Source organism: Phyllobates terribilis, unplaced genomic scaffold (assembly GCF_046119375.1).
Source record: "Phyllobates terribilis strain yellow unplaced genomic scaffold, ASM4611937v1 Scaffold_4__5_contigs__length_816908805, whole genome shotgun sequence".
Classification (NCBI taxonomy): Eukaryota; Metazoa; Chordata; class Amphibia; order Anura; family Dendrobatidae; genus Phyllobates; species Phyllobates terribilis.
In genome coordinates this window covers 12007353-12023172 of record NW_027362764.1, presented here as the reverse complement: position 1 = coordinate 12023172, position 15820 = coordinate 12007353, and the positions used below count along the sequence as shown (strand labels likewise).

The 15820-nt window shown below is 54.4% G+C and overlaps 1 protein-coding gene across 1 annotated transcript in view; it reads left to right on the top strand.

Moving 5' to 3' along the window:
* LOC141264134 (SCO-spondin-like) overlaps positions 1-15820 on the top strand; it is a 282869-nt gene that overhangs the window by 128942 nt on the left and 138107 nt on the right. Inside the window, exon 17 of the mRNA XM_073676444.1 lies at positions 6266-6487. Within this exon, the coding sequence (XP_073532545.1) occupies positions 6266-6487 (222 nt within the window). The remainder of the gene's footprint in view (positions 1-6265; positions 6488-15820) is intronic.

Below are 15820 nucleotides of genomic sequence, written 5' to 3'. Positions count from 1 at the left end.
TGATGGCAGTGATAGCAGAGAAGGTGATGGCAGTGATAGCAGAGAAGGTGATGGCAGTGATAGCAGAGCAGGTGACGGCAGTGATAGCAGAGCAGGTGACGGCAGTGATAGCAGAGAAGGTGATGGCAGTGATAGCAGACCAGGTGACGGCAGTGATAGCAGAGAAGGTGATGGCAGTGATAGCAGACCAGGTGACGGCAGTGATAGCAGAGAAGGTGATGGCAGTGATAGCAGACCAGGTGACGGCAGTGATAGCAGAGCAGGTAACAGCAGTGATAACAGAGCAGGTGACGGCAGTGATAGCAGAGCAGGTGACGGCAGTGATAGCAGAGCAGGTGACGGCAGTGATAGCAGAGCAGGTGACAGCAGTGATAACAGAGCAGGTGACGGCAGTGATAGCAGAGCAGGTGACATTAGTGACTGCACAGAGGGTGACAGCAGTGATAGCAGAGCAGGTGACGGCAGTGATAGCAGAGCAGGTGACGGCAGTGATAGCAGAGCAGGTGATGGCAGTGACAGCAGAGCAGGTAACAGCAGTGATAACAGAGCAGGTGACGGCAGTGATAGCAGAGAAGGTGACGGCAGTGATAGCAGAGCAGGTGACGGCAGTGATAGCAGAGCAGGTGACGGCAGTGATAACAGAGCAGGTGACGGCAGTGATAGCAGAGCAGGTGACAGCAGTGATAACAGAGCAGGTGACGGCAGTGATAGCAGAGCAGGTGATGGCAGTGACAGCAGAGCAGGTAACAGCAGTGATAACAGAGCAGGTGACGGCAGTGACAGCAGAGCAGGTGATGGCAGTGATAGCAGAGCAGGTGATGGCAGTGACAGCAGAGCAGGTGATGGCAGTGATAGCAGAGCAGATGACGGTAGTGATAACAGAGCAGGTGATGGCAGTGATAGCAGAGCAGGTGACGGCAGTGATAGCAGAGCAGATGACGGCAGTGATAGCAGAGCAGGTGACGGCAGTGATAGCAGAGCAGGTGACGGCAGTGATAGCAGAGCAGGTGACGGCAGTGATAGCAGAGCAGGTGACGGCAGTGATAGCAGAGCAGGTGACGGCAGTGATAGCAGAGCAGGTGACGGCAGTGATAGCAGAGCAGGTGATGGCAGTGATAGCAGAGCAGGTAACAGCAGTGATAACAGAGCAGGTGACGGCAGTGATAGCAGAGAAGGTGACGGCAGTGATAGCAGAGCAGGTGACGGCAGTGATAGCAGAGCAGGTGACGGCAGTGATAGCAGAGCAGGTGACGGCAGTGATAACAGAGCAGGTGACGGCAGTGATAGCAGAGCAGGTGACAGCAGTGATAACAGAGCAGGTGACGGCAGTGATAGCAGAGCAGGTGATGGCAGTGACAGCAGAGCAGGTAACAGCAGTGATAACAGAGCAGGTGACGGCAGTGACAGCAGAGCAGGTGACGGCAGTGATAGCAGAGAAGGTGATGGCAGTGATAACAGAGCAGGTGATGGCAGTGATAGCAGAGCAGGTGACGGCAGTGATAGCAGAGCAGATGACGGCAGTGATAGCAGAGCAGATGACGGCAGTGATAGCAGAGCAGGTGACGGCAGTGATAGCAGAGCAGGTGACGGCAGTGATAGCAGAGCAGGTGACGGCAGTGATAGCAGAGCAGGTGACGGCAGTGATAGCAGAGCAGGTGACGGCAGTGATAGCAGAGAAGGTGACGGCAGTGATAGCAGAGCAGGTGACGGCAGTGATAACAGAGCAGGTGACGGCAGTGATAGCAGAGCAGGTGACGGCAGTGATAGCAGAGAAGGTGACGGCAGTGATAGCAGAGCAGGTGACGGCAGTGATAACAGAGCAGGTGACGGCAGTGATAGCAGAGCAGATGACGGCAGTGATAGCAGAGCAGGTGACGGCAGTGATAGCAGAGCAGGTGACGGCAGTGATAGCAGAGCAGGTGACGGCAGTGATAGCAGAGCAGGTGACGGCAGTGATAGCAGAGCAGGTGACGGCAGTGATAGCAGAGCAGATGACGGTAGTGATAACAGAGCAGGTGACGGCAGTGATAGCAGAGCAGGTGACGGCAGTGATAGCAGAGCAGATGACGGCAGTGATAGCAGAGCAGGTGACGGCAGTGATAGCAGAGCAGGTGACGGCAGTGATAGCAGAGCAGGTGACGGCAGTGATAGCAGAGCAGATGACGGCAGTGATAGCAGAGCAGGTGACGGCAGTGATAGCAGAGCAGGTGACGGCAGTGATAGCAGAGCAGGTGACGGCAGTGATAGCAGAGCAGGTGACGGCAGTGATAACAGAGCAGGTGAAGGCAGTGATAGCAGAGCAGGTGACGGCAGTGATAGCAGAGCAGGTGACGGCAGTGATAGCAGAGCAGGTGACGGCAGTGATAGCAGAGCAGGTGACGGCAGTGATAACAGAGCAGGTGACGGCAGTGATAGCAGAGCAGGTGACGGCAGTGATAGCAGAGCAGGTGATGGCAGTGATAGCAGAGCAGGTGATGGCAGTGATAACAGAGCAGGTGACGGCAGTGATAGCAGAGCAGGTGACGGCAGTGATAGCAGAGCAGGTGACGGTAGTGATAGCAGAGCAGGTGACGGCAGTGATAGCAGAGCAGGTGATGGCAGTGATAGCAGAGCAGGTGAAGGCAGTGATAGCAGAGCAGGTGACGGCAGTGATAGCAGAGCAGGTGACGGCAGTGATAGCAGAGCAGGTGACGGCAGTGATAGCAGAGCAGGTGACGGCAGTGATAGCAGAGCAGGTGATGGCAGTGATAGCAGAGCAGGTGACGGCAGTGATAGCAGAGCAGGTGAAGGCAGTGATAGCAGAGCAGGTGACGGCAGTGATAGCAGAGCAGGTGACGGCAGTGATAACAGAGCAGGTGACGGTAGTGATAGCAGAGCAGGTGACGGCAGTGATAGCAGAGCAGGTGATGGCAGTGATAGCAGAGCAGGTGACGGCAGTGATAACAGAGCAGGTGACGGCAGTGATAGCAGAGCAGGTGACGGCAGTGATAGCAGAGCAGGTGATGGCAGTGATAGCAGAGCAGGTGATGGCAGTGATAGCAGAGCAGGTGATGGCAGTGATAACAGAGCAGGTGACGGCAGTGATAGCAGAACAGATGATGGCAGTGATAGCAGAGCAGGTGATGGCAGTGATAACAGAGCAGGTGACGGCAGTGATAGCAGAGCAGGTGACGGCAGTGATAGCAGAGCAGGTGATGGCAGTGATAGCAGAGCAGGTGACGGCAGTGATAGCAGAGCAGGTGACGGCAGTGATAGCAGAGCAGGTGACGGCAGTGATAGCAGAGCAGGTGATGGCAGTGATAACAGAGCAGGTGACGGCAGTGATAGCAGAGCAGGTGATGGCAGTGATAGCAGAGCAGGTGATGGCAGTGATAGCAGAGCAGGTGATGGCAGTGATAGCAGAGCAGGTGACGGCAGTGATAGCAGAGCAGGTGACGGCAGTGATAGCAGAGCAGGTGATGGCAGTGATAACAGAATAGGTGATGGCAGTGATAGCAGAATAGGTGACGGCAGTGATAACAGAGCAGGTGACGGCAGTGATAGCAGAGCAGGTGACGGCAGTGATAGCAGAGCAGGTGACGGCAGTGATAGCAGAGCAGGTGACGGCAGTGATAGCAGAGCAGGTGACGGCAGTGATAACAGAGCAGGTGATGGCAGTGATAACAGAGCAGGTGACGGCAGTGATAGCAGAATAGGTGATGGCAGTGATAGCAGAGCAGGTGATGGCAGTGATAGCAGAGCAGGTGACGGCAGTGATAACAGAGCAGGTGACGGCAGTGATAGCAGAGCAGGTGACGGCAGTGATAGCAGAGCAGGTGACGGCAGTGATAGCAGAGCAGATGACGGCAGTGATAGCAGAGCAGGTGACGGCAGTGATAGCAGAGCAGGTGACGGCAGTGATAGCAGAGCAGGTGACGGCAGTGATAGCAGAGCAGGTGACGGCAGTGATAACAGAGCAGGTGAAGGCAGTGATAGCAGAGCAGGTGACGGCAGTGATAGCAGAGCAGGTGACGGCAGTGATAGCAGAGCAGGTGACGGCAGTGATAGCAGAGCAGGTGACGGCAGTGATAACAGAGCAGGTGACGGCAGTGATAGCAGAGCAGGTGACGGCAGTGATAGCAGAGCAGGTGATGGCAGTGATAGCAGAGCAGGTGATGGCAGTGATAACAGAGCAGGTGACGGCAGTGATAGCAGAGCAGGTGACGGCAGTGATAGCAGAGCAGGTGACGGTAGTGATAGCAGAGCAGGTGACGGCAGTGATAGCAGAGCAGGTGATGGCAGTGATAGCAGAGCAGGTGAAGGCAGTGATAGCAGAGCAGGTGACGGCAGTGATAGCAGAGCAGGTGACGGCAGTGATAGCAGAGCAGGTGACGGCAGTGATAGCAGAGCAGGTGACGGCAGTGATAGCAGAGCAGGTGATGGCAGTGATAGCAGAGCAGGTGACGGCAGTGATAGCAGAGCAGGTGAAGGCAGTGATAGCAGAGCAGGTGACGGCAGTGATAGCAGAGCAGGTGACGGCAGTGATAACAGAGCAGGTGACGGTAGTGATAGCAGAGCAGGTGACGGCAGTGATAGCAGAGCAGGTGATGGCAGTGATAGCAGAGCAGGTGACGGCAGTGATAACAGAGCAGGTGACGGCAGTGATAGCAGAGCAGGTGACGGCAGTGATAGCAGAGCAGGTGATGGCAGTGATAGCAGAGCAGGTGATGGCAGTGATAGCAGAGCAGGTGATGGCAGTGATAACAGAGCAGGTGACGGCAGTGATAGCAGAACAGATGATGGCAGTGATAGCAGAGCAGGTGATGGCAGTGATAACAGAGCAGGTGACGGCAGTGATAGCAGAGCAGGTGACGGCAGTGATAGCAGAGCAGGTGATGGCAGTGATAGCAGAGCAGGTGACGGCAGTGATAGCAGAGCAGGTGACGGCAGTGATAGCAGAGCAGGTGACGGCAGTGATAGCAGAGCAGGTGATGGCAGTGATAACAGAGCAGGTGACGGCAGTGATAGCAGAGCAGGTGATGGCAGTGATAGCAGAGCAGGTGATGGCAGTGATAGCAGAGCAGGTGATGGCAGTGATAGCAGAGCAGGTGACGGCAGTGATAGCAGAGCAGGTGACGGCAGTGATAGCAGAGCAGGTGATGGCAGTGATAACAGAATAGGTGATGGCAGTGATAGCAGAATAGGTGACGGCAGTGATAACAGAGCAGGTGACGGCAGTGATAGCAGAGCAGGTGACGTCAGTGATAGCAGAGCAGGTGACGGCAGTGATAGCAGAGCAGGTGACGGCAGTGATAGCAGAGCAGGTGACGGCAGTGATAACAGAGCAGGTGATGGCAGTGATAACAGAGCAGGTGACGGCAGTGATAGCAGAATAGGTGATGGCAGTGATAGCAGAGCAGGTGATGGCAGTGATAGCAGAGCAGGTGACGGCAGTGATAACAGAGCAGGTGACGGCAGTGATAGCAGAGCAGGTGACGGCAGTGATAGCAGAGCAGATGATGGCAGTGATAGCAGAGCAGGTGACGGCAGTGATAGCAGAGCAGGTGACGGCAGTGATAACAGAGCAGGTGACGGTAGTGATAGCAGAGCAGGTGATGGCAGTGATAACAGAGCAGGTGACGGCAGTGATAGCAGAGCAGGTGATGGCAGTGATAGCAGAGCAGGTGACGGCAGTGATAGCAGAGCAGGTGACGGCAGTGATAACAGAGCAGGTGACGGCAGTGATAGCAGAGAAGGTGATGGCAGTGATAGCAGAGCAGGTGACGGCAGTGATAGCAGAGCAGGTGACGGCAGTGATAGCAGAGCAGGTGATGGCAGTGATAGCAGAGCAGGTGACGGCAGTGATAACAGAGCAGGTGACGGCAGTGATAGCAGAGCAGGTGACGGCAGTGATAGCAGAGCAGATGATGGCAGTGATAGCAGAGCAGGTGACGGCAGTGATAGCAGAGCAGGTGACGGCAGTGATAGCAGAGCAGATGATGGCAGTGATAGCAGAGCAGGTGACGGCAGTGATAACAGAGCAGGTGACGGCAGTGATAGCAGAGCAGGTGACGGCAGTGATAGCAGAGCAGGTGACGGCAGTGATAGCAGAGCAGGTGATGGCAGTGATAGCAGAGCAGGTGACGGCAGTGATAGCAGAGCAGGTGGCTCTTCTTTCTGTTGTTATTTCACTGTTTGGAGCTGGAGTTTCTGTGCTGGAAACCTCCGGGTGGTCCGCACCTCCCCACTCTACAGCCTATAATAATCACTCTCTTCCTATATAAAGGTTCGGGGTCTATGTGGAACATACAACTGGAACCAGAACGATGATTTCACCACGCCTGAGGGAGACATTGAGAGCAGCCCCTCTGACTTTGCCAATAAATTCAAGGTTTCTGCAGACTGTCCGGATGTGGGGTCCCGAAGCTTTGACCCCTGCGGGACCTACACTCAGCAAAGGGAGTTTGCAGAGGAAGTGTGTGCCCTGATATCAGGACCCGTGTTTCAGGTAATGGCCGGGGCGCACATAGAAATCATGGGGCTCCATAGCAGAAGTCCTAATTTCTCCCACCCACAGAAAGAATAATATTCAGGGGGGCAATAGAGGAGTGTAACTCAATACTTTGCGGTCCTTACAAAGTAATTTTCCTCCTATTGTAGCCCCTTAGTGTTCCTACACAATATACCTCTCTCTTGGACCCCATGGAGTATGATGCCAATAAAAATGTTTCCTAAACACCGGAAGATACCCCCATTGTGAATTCCTACACAGCACCCTCCAGACGCACAGTATGATGAGCCTACAGCACCCCCCTGCAAAGTATTGACGCGCCCCCAGGGCAGTGGGGTACTCGGTGTCCGGGCCTATGGATGCTGGGGGGGGAATATGTCACAGTGGCTGGCCCGGTCCGTGGCCCAGGACGGTCAACAAAAAGGGGAAAGTTTATATGGGATTTGTAGTTTGAGCGTGACGCCACCTGTGGTTTCTGGTAATTTGTACCGGCGCTGCTGCAGACCTCTGAGGCAGTTGCTAGGGCAGCTAGGATGGAACAGCTCCCCACAGGTGGAGCGGGGATCAGGGCAGTGTAAAGTTTGATGGTGGGTGGTGATGCTGGGACTTGTGGTGCAGAAAGGATGGCGCAGCTTGAAATAACTGACGGAGGCAGTGGAGTGCAGTCATCCGAGTTTTACTCACAGTTCTTATTCATGGTTCTCAGGTACACTGTACGGGTGTCCACCTCCGCGTAACACTGCGTCTACCAGACCAGGGGTTCAGCACTTTCTCAAATATATCAGGAGCACTTGATGGAGCCACGATTTCTTTATGTTCCTAACTAGACCGACTTCCCGCGCTGGGTCTTCTCCCTCCTGCCCTGCGCTTCCCACACACAGTCCCGATCGGGTGCTCTGAAGTCCCTCTGGGCAACCTGGAGTTCCAGGACCTACTTGACCCTCACGGTGACTAGGTTGAGACTGTGGCGACTGCACCATGGAAGTGCAGAAGCCTCCGGTTTTTCCAGCCGAGACCTGGAGTAACACGGCTAGTCCAGGGGCCGGTCCCCTTCTTGCGGCCTGATCCCTCTGACACCTGGCAGATTCTGGGCATACGGGTGCCGTCCTGCACTCACCGTACCCCCTGGGATCCCTTCTGTAGAACGGAGAATTCCTCCTCTGCTCCCCTCCTGGGCCTCTATCACTAGGCCCCACTTGTGGAGCAGAGCTCCTAACGAGACTCTGCTCCCTGACTGACTGTCCTCACTCACTGATCTATCTAGCCTGCCACCCTAAGATGGCTTCCCTTTAAATATACCTCCTGTAAAAGTGCTCCCCTAAACTGCTTCCTCCACCCACACCCACTACTGGTCCCCCCTACCTTTGGTTCCCCCACTCCAGCCAGGGACAGGGCTCAGCAGGAGACACAGTGCATCTTGCCCTTCCAGCCGGCCTGGAGTAGTGTAGTGTTGAATGTGGGTGTTGGGGTTCCGGGCAGCACTCCCTCCTTACCTGAGAGAAGAGAGACACCACACCTCTGGGTGAGGTGCAGTACCTCTGTGGCGACTGAACCCTCAGGGGCGCCATACTCCCCCCTGGTGAAACACAGCACGTCCGAGGGCTGGAACTGAGCAAATACACGGTATTTAGACATACAAAATTTTTAGAATGCATTCCCATATAAGATTATAAACAAAACATTTCTTCCCTTTATGGGAGGCACTTTTCTTTGAACGTTACAGGTTACCATTATTACAAACATTATAAACATTTTCAGCTGACTACAGCGCGATTGGCAGCCAGGTGTCCATTCCTTTTTCAACCTGGTGCAAAAGTAGCAGCTTGAGGGACCCGTCCGAAAACCCTCAACGGAGGCTCTGGGCGTGGCTGCAGGGCTTAAGTGATCCTGGTGCTGGACCACGTCTTCGGCCACGCCAAACGGGTTTTTGTTCTGAGGTCTGCGGTTGCAATATAAAACCAATAGAGAGCACTTTAAGAAGCGCAAACTATATACAAAGTCAGTTCTTGGCTGCTCACAGTCCTCAGACTGAAGTCTGTATACCCTGACGGGTAATTATGCACACAAAAAAAATGAAACAAATTTTCTGTTGGTACCCTTACGGGTAACTATATACAATGTTCAGTTCCACTTACTGTTATCTAGTAGTGGGGTCCCCGTCGGGGGTACTTTTGATTTTTGCTGGCTGACCCAGCCGGGTCATCAGCCATGAACTGCGGGGGCATGTCCTCTTCCTCCTTGACCACGTGGTATACCTGGAGGACATACCACCCGCGTTCCCCGTGGTGTCTGGTATAGGTGACACGGTCTCCAGGGTACAAATTCCGGTCGGGATGGCCCTGCTCCAGTTGGGGCTCAACACCTGCCGGTTGACAAAGATGTCCCTGCTGAAGTGGGGATCGCGGATGAAGCCCCACCCAGCCTTCAACTTGAATTTTACGACCAGTCCCTCTTCACGGGGACTAGGATGGGCAGATTCCGCTTGCCGGACCTGGGCTTTTGCGGCCTTGTTCAGGGCCTCCAACTGCCCGCAGCATGCCCACCGGGTGCGCCGCTCCTTCTCCAGTTGTAGGAGCTCCCGTTTGCAGAACTCCTTTCTCACCAGCGCCTGGGCTTGGGTCTCCTGCGGGAACCCCATCAGGTCCCCCCCTTGGTTGTCCCAACTAAACTCTTCTCCTCCGGGGCAGGCAACCAGGGGCGCTGGTGTCGGGAGTAGTGGGCACTGTTGCTTGTCCTCAAACCTGGCGGACCAGTCGAAGGAGGGCGCGCCGTACACCCACTCGGGTGCCGGAGGTGGCTGTTCCGGGAGGGAGCCGAGCAAGAGGTCCACGGAGTCATCGCCCAGGGCTGGAGGTTCCGGGAGGGAGCCGAGCAGGAGGTCCTCGGAGTCAGTGCCCGGGGCTGGAGGTTCCAGGCTTAGCAGCTGCTCCAGGGTGTACATGCCTGGGTACGTGGGGTGCTGCTGTAGGAGGCCCAGGAACAGGTCGGCGCTTGCAGCGCCCAGGACAGGGGATCTCTTCCTACCTGCTCCTGTGCTGCACACGGCCTCCTGGTGCTCATCTGGCTCCGCCGGGGCTGGGGCGCCGCTGATGGTACCCGGGGCTGGCTGCCGCCGAGCTGCTAACTTCTCCAGCAGCTCCTTCTTCCACCTGGCGACCGCTGCTTGCTGGGCCCATTCCACCTGCTGGCTCAGCTCATGGATCTCGCTCTGGAGGAATTCAGCATCCTCCAGGGAAAGTTTGTTTGTCGCTCCCTCCAGGGTGAGGGGGGGCACTTGCTGCTGCAGGCCAGAGGTGGAGGCTTGATCCTGGCTTCCGTCCAAGCTGGCTGGTGGGTGCGGTCTGTCTAGACTTGTTAAGGTCACACCCTGTCTCCATTCCTTCTCTCCTCCTCCCCTCCCCTTTCAGGGGCGGTTCCATGGCAGCCTGCTGTCGGTCACTCCCAGGGACGTCCTCCCCGCCTTGACGGACACATCTATGTTAACAGTCACAGTTGCAAGAGGCGGGTTGTGCTTTTGGCGCCATTCTGGGACCCGGCCCACGATGGGAGGTTCCATATTGTTGTCTTTGATCACGCACATAATGGCGCCCGTTCTTCCGGGGCAGGCGCCACATTCAATGTGGAAAAACAGTCCATGTAAGGGACACAGTACCCGGTGGCAACGGGCACGAAATCCTGTTCGTGACGTCAGAGTTGACGCGCCCCCTGGGTAGTGAGGTACTCGGTATCCGGGCCTATGGAAGCTGGGGGGGGGAATATGTCACAGTGGCTGGCCCGGTCCATGGCCCAGGGCGGTCAACAAAAAGGGGATAGTTTATATGGGATTTGTAGTTTGATCGTGACGCCATCTGTGGTTTCTGGTAATTTGTACCAGCGCTGCTGCAGACTTCTGAGGCAGTTGATAGGCAGCTAGGATGGAACAGCTCTCCACAGGTGGAGCGGGCCTCAGGGCAGTGTAAAGTTTGATGGTGGGTGGTGATGCTGGGACTTGTGGTGCAGGAGGGATGGCGCAGCTTGAAATAACTGACGGAGGCAGTGGAGTGCAGTCATCCGAGTTTTACTCACAGTTCTTATTCAAGGTTCTCAGGTACACTGTACGGGTGTCCACCTCCGCGTCGCACTGCGTCTACCAGACCAGGGGTTCAGCACTTTCTCAGATATATCAGGAGCGCTTGACGAAACCCCGCTTTCTTTATGTTCCTAACTAGACCGACTTCTCGCGCTGGGTCTTCTCCCTCCTGCCCTGCGCTTCCCACACACAGTCCCGATCGGGTGCTCTGAAGTCCCTCTGGGCAACCTGGAGTTCCCGGACCTACTTGACCCTCACGGTGACTAGGATGAGACTGTGGCGACTGCACCATGGAAGTGCAGAAGCCTCCGGTTTTTCCAGCCGAGACCTGGAGTAACACGGCTGGTCCAGGGGCCGGTCCCCTTCTTGCGGCCTGATCCCTCTGACACCTGGCAGATTCGGGGCGTACGGGTGCCGTCCTGCACTCACCATACCCCCTGGGATCCCTTCTGTAGAACAGAGCCTTCCTCCTCTGCTCCCCTCCTGGGCCTCTATCACTAGGCCCCACTTGTGGAGCAGAGCTCCTGAAGAGACTCTGCTCCTCAGACTGCTCACTGACTCTTCTCCACTGACTGCTCTGCCACCCTAAGATGGCCTCCCTTTAAATATACCTCCTGTAAAAGTGCTCCGGTAAACTGCTTCCTCCACCCACACCCACTACTGGTTCCCCCTACCTTTGGTTCCCCCCACTCCAGCCAGAGACAGGGCTCAGCAGGAGACACAGTGCATCTTGCCCTTCCAGCCTGCCTGGAGTAGTGTAGTGTTGAATGCGGGTGTTGGGGTTCTGGGCAGCACTCCCTCCTTACCTGAGAGAAGAGAGACACCACACCTCTGGGTGAGGTGCAGTACCTCTGTGGCGACTGAACCCTCAGGGGCGCCACGGTATCATACCCACACAGTGACCCCCACATAGCCTTCCACACAGTACAATGGCCCCACACATAGCCCTGCAAACAATATAATGGCCCACCACACACTGTGTCCTGCAAACAGTCTAATGGCCCCCATATAGCTCTCCAAAAATTATAATGGCCCCCACCCCACATAGACCTACAGTACAAACACAATAATGACTCTCACATAGCCTTCCAAACACTATAATGTCCCCAGATTAACCCTGCAAATAGTCTAATGGTCCCCACATAGCCGTGCAAGCAGTCTGATGGACCCCACATAGCCGTGCAAGCAGTCTGATGGACCCCACAATGTACTCATCGATAACAATTTATAAACTAAATACTGACCTCTCCTCGTCCCACCAGTGCTCTGGTCTCCGCAGCATGTGGTCTGCAGCTCGGCATTGCTCGGCACTGCTCGGCACAGTGGGTGTGACGTAGTGATGTCATCGCGCCCACTGTGCTGAGACGTCACATGCACCTGGAGAATGATGGAGGAGGGAACGGACGGCTCTCTGTTCCATCATTGCTTTCAACTGTATCCGGATACAGGATGATACAGCCGAAAGTGCGATTCAGGGGAGGGTGGGCGGCGCCAACGTGGCTGGGTGGTCTGCCGTTATTAGCAGAAAGCCATTCACTACTGGGGTCCTTTAAGAGACCCTGTCACTTGCCATAAACATGTAATGTTTTTCCCGGCCTCCATGCGTCCGTCTGTATCTGCCCGGCTCCTCTCCAATCTGAAGATTTGGGCCATAAATGTAAATCTACTCGGTGAAGGGGACGTGATCCTCAAGAAGTCGTCACAGAAGAAAAGACGAGGATGACGCTGCCTTCACAAAAAAGGTGCAGAAAGGAAGAGGAGCCATGTCTCAAAGACTCTACATAGAAATAGTGCAGACATGGGACGTGACCATCGGGGAGACATCAGGACGAAAATCCAGGAAGTGACAACAAAAAGCAGAAAAATGGCGGCATCACATGTGTCACCACGGGAGAAGCACTAATTACAGATATACTAGCCAGTCTGTAATTACTGGGGTCCTCCATGTTCACCAAGGTGTAGAATATTGCATTACAATCCCTGCACCTGCAGTCACAATCCCTGCGCCCGCAGCCACAATCCCTGCTCCCGTAGTCACAATCCCTGCCCCTGCAGCCACAATTCCTGCGCCCGCAGCCACAATCCCTGCGCCCGGAGCCACAATCCCTGCGCCCGGAGCCACAATCCCTGCACTTGCAACCACAATCCCTGCGCCTGCAGCCAAAATCCCTGCGCCCGGAGCCTCAATCCCTGCGCCTGCAGCCGCAATCCCTGCACCTGCAGCCACAATCCCTGCGCCCAGAGCCACAATCCCTGCACTTGCAGCCACAATCCCTGCGCCCGCAGCCACAATCCCTGCGCCCGGAGCCACAATCCCTCCACTTGCAGCCACAATCCCTGCGCCCGCAGCCACAATCCCTGCGCCCGCAGCCACAATCCCTGCGCCCGGAGCCACAATCCCTGCGCCCGCAGCCACAATCCCTGCGCCCGGAGCCACAATCCCTGCACTTGCAGCCACAATCCCTGCGCCCGGAGCCACAATCCCTGCACTTGCAGCCACAATCCCTGCACTTGCAACCACAATCCCTGCGCCTGCAGCCACAATCCCTGCGCCCGCAGCCACAATCCCTGCTCCCGTAGTCACAATCCCTGTGCCTGCAGCCACAATCCCTGCGCCCGCAGCCACAATCCCTGCGCCCGCAGCCACAATCCCTGCGCCCGCAGCCACAATCCCTGCGCCCGCAGCCACAATCCTTGCGCCTGCAGCCACAATCCCTGCTCCCGTAGTCACAATCCCTGCGCCTGCAGCCACAATTCCTGCGCCCGCAGCCACAATCCCTGCGCCCGGAGCCACAATCCCTGCACTTGCAGCCACAATCCCTGCGCCCGGAGCCACAATCCCTGCGCCTGCAGCCACAATCCCTGCGCCCGGAGCCACAAGCCCTGCGCCTGCAGCCACAATCCCTGCGCCCGGAGCCACAATCCCTGCACTTGCAGGCACAATCCCTGCGCCCGGAGCCACAATCCCTGCGCCTGCAGCCACAATCCCTGCGCCCGGAGCCACAATCCCTGCGCCTGCAGCCACAATCCCTGCGCCCGGAGCCACAATCCCTGCACTTGCAACCACAATCCCTGCGCCTGGAGCCACAATCCCTGCACCTGCAGCCACAATCCCTGCGCCCGGAGCCACAATCCCTGCACTTGCAGCCACAATCCCTGCGCCCGCAGCCACAATCCATGTGTCGATAATCACAATCCCTGTACCCACAGTCACAATCCTTGTACTTATAGTAAAGTTAGAAATTTATTAGGAAGGAGGGTCACGACTTAACTGAACTTTTGGCAAAATATTTGGTGAGGTGGTGACTGGCATCGGCCTATGCACTCTAACACACATAATTACCGCCAGGGCCAGGCTAGGGCGAAAAAGCAGCCGTGGCACAAATCCCACCAGCCCCCATTTTACAACACGTCATTGTCAAGGATAACAGCCTGGGGGGTCACGCAGATCCTACCGCTGCCACCATTTAGTCACAGATGACACCAGAGAGATCCCACAGATCCCACCGCTGCCATCAGTTTGCCAGGGTAGCGCAACTCCGCTGCCTTCAATCGTCAGGACAATTAGGCAATTGTCTGATGAGTAATGGACAAAGCCGCAGCTGCTTCCACTACTAGGCCAGTTATTGGGGAACTAACAGTGAGTGTATGGTATATAAACCTCCGATTCCAACACGGGATATGGAATATATGTATACCCCGATACGGACACTGCCAACTCCACAATAACGAAAAGAACCACTAGCTGCCATCACCAATTGTTTATACGGGCCGATTGGACACCCGTTACAGGTGGCATATGGTTTCAGGGGTGCGATTTACAGAGCAAGAGGAACAGAGCTATTACAATTTATATATTTAATCCAGAAAGATAGGCAATAAAAATATACAAAGATGATACAAAATGGGAACAAACAATACGATATATACAATTACACTAAATAAAAGGGATAACTAAAGAAAATTACTATTTTCCCAATCGCTCAGATTGGGAAAATGGACAGAACCATAGCGAATCATGTCTTCCAATATGAACAATGACCCAAACCCAAATTCAGCTTTTTATTAGCTGAATGCTACACCCACATACCTCCCCTTGATGATCTCATGTAGGGGATGATTGTGGGATATGCTAGGTCTATTAGAATTTTAGAAGATTCCCAACTTACAGGATATCTTTTCCCCTGGAGGTCCCAGGTGGTAGATATTGTCGTCACATGTCTTAGCGTGATTTTACGTTTATATAGAGATCAAACATGGCCTGTATAGCATCATCCATCAATCCGATAGGCCTTACAGTGATGTGAGTGAATGCGTTCTATTCTTCCCTTTGCTACGATGCCAAAAAAAGTATCTCCCATAATTATCGGATAAATGCAAACCCCAGTATTCATCACTGGACATCGGAGACAAAGTGTCTACGAAAGATGCTTTGATGAGCGGAAGTTTATGCCTGGGAAGGCAGTTCTCCTCCTCTGCATAAACGAATCTCAGACTGGTTGTCTCTTTCCCTGCGGTAATTACCTGGCCACTCCAGGGGGATGCTACTTCAATGGAGATGGAGGTGTTAGCTCTCTTTACCTCTTCCCATGTTATAATTAGTTTTTCTCTCTTTCCCATATGTTCAATATGAAGGTGATGTGTCCCCTTCTCTGGAGTGTCTGTATGGATTTTAATTTTTCTATATGACAGCCATCAAGGCATAACAAAATGTTCAGTGAATTTTGTTTTAGTTTGGAAGCTGTTACCTACCCATGTATATAATGGATAACATTATATATGTTGGTGCTGTGTATCAGATAGGAGATGCTGGGACTGCTGTATATGCATCACATAGGAGACACTGAGACTGCTGTATATATATCACATAGGAGATACTGAGACTGCTGTCTATGCATCACATAGGAGATGCTGAGAGTGCTGTATATACACTACATCACATAGGGGATGCTGAGACTGCTGTATATACATCACATAAGAGACACCGAGCCTGCTGTTTATAGCACATAGAAGACGAGCCTCTGAGACTCGAGTTTGCAAAAAAGTACGAAAAGTGAACAGTAGAGGATTGGAAACGGTGATTTGGAGCGATGAGATGAAAGTCGATGGACTAGGCTCTGATGGGTGCAAATGGGTCTGGAAGAAACAAGGGGAGAAAGGGGCTAATGGATCGAGAGATTGAAGGAACTGTCAAGTTCGGTGGAGGAAGTCTGATGATATGGGGTTCTTTCACAGCCAAAGGCACTGGATACTTGACCAGG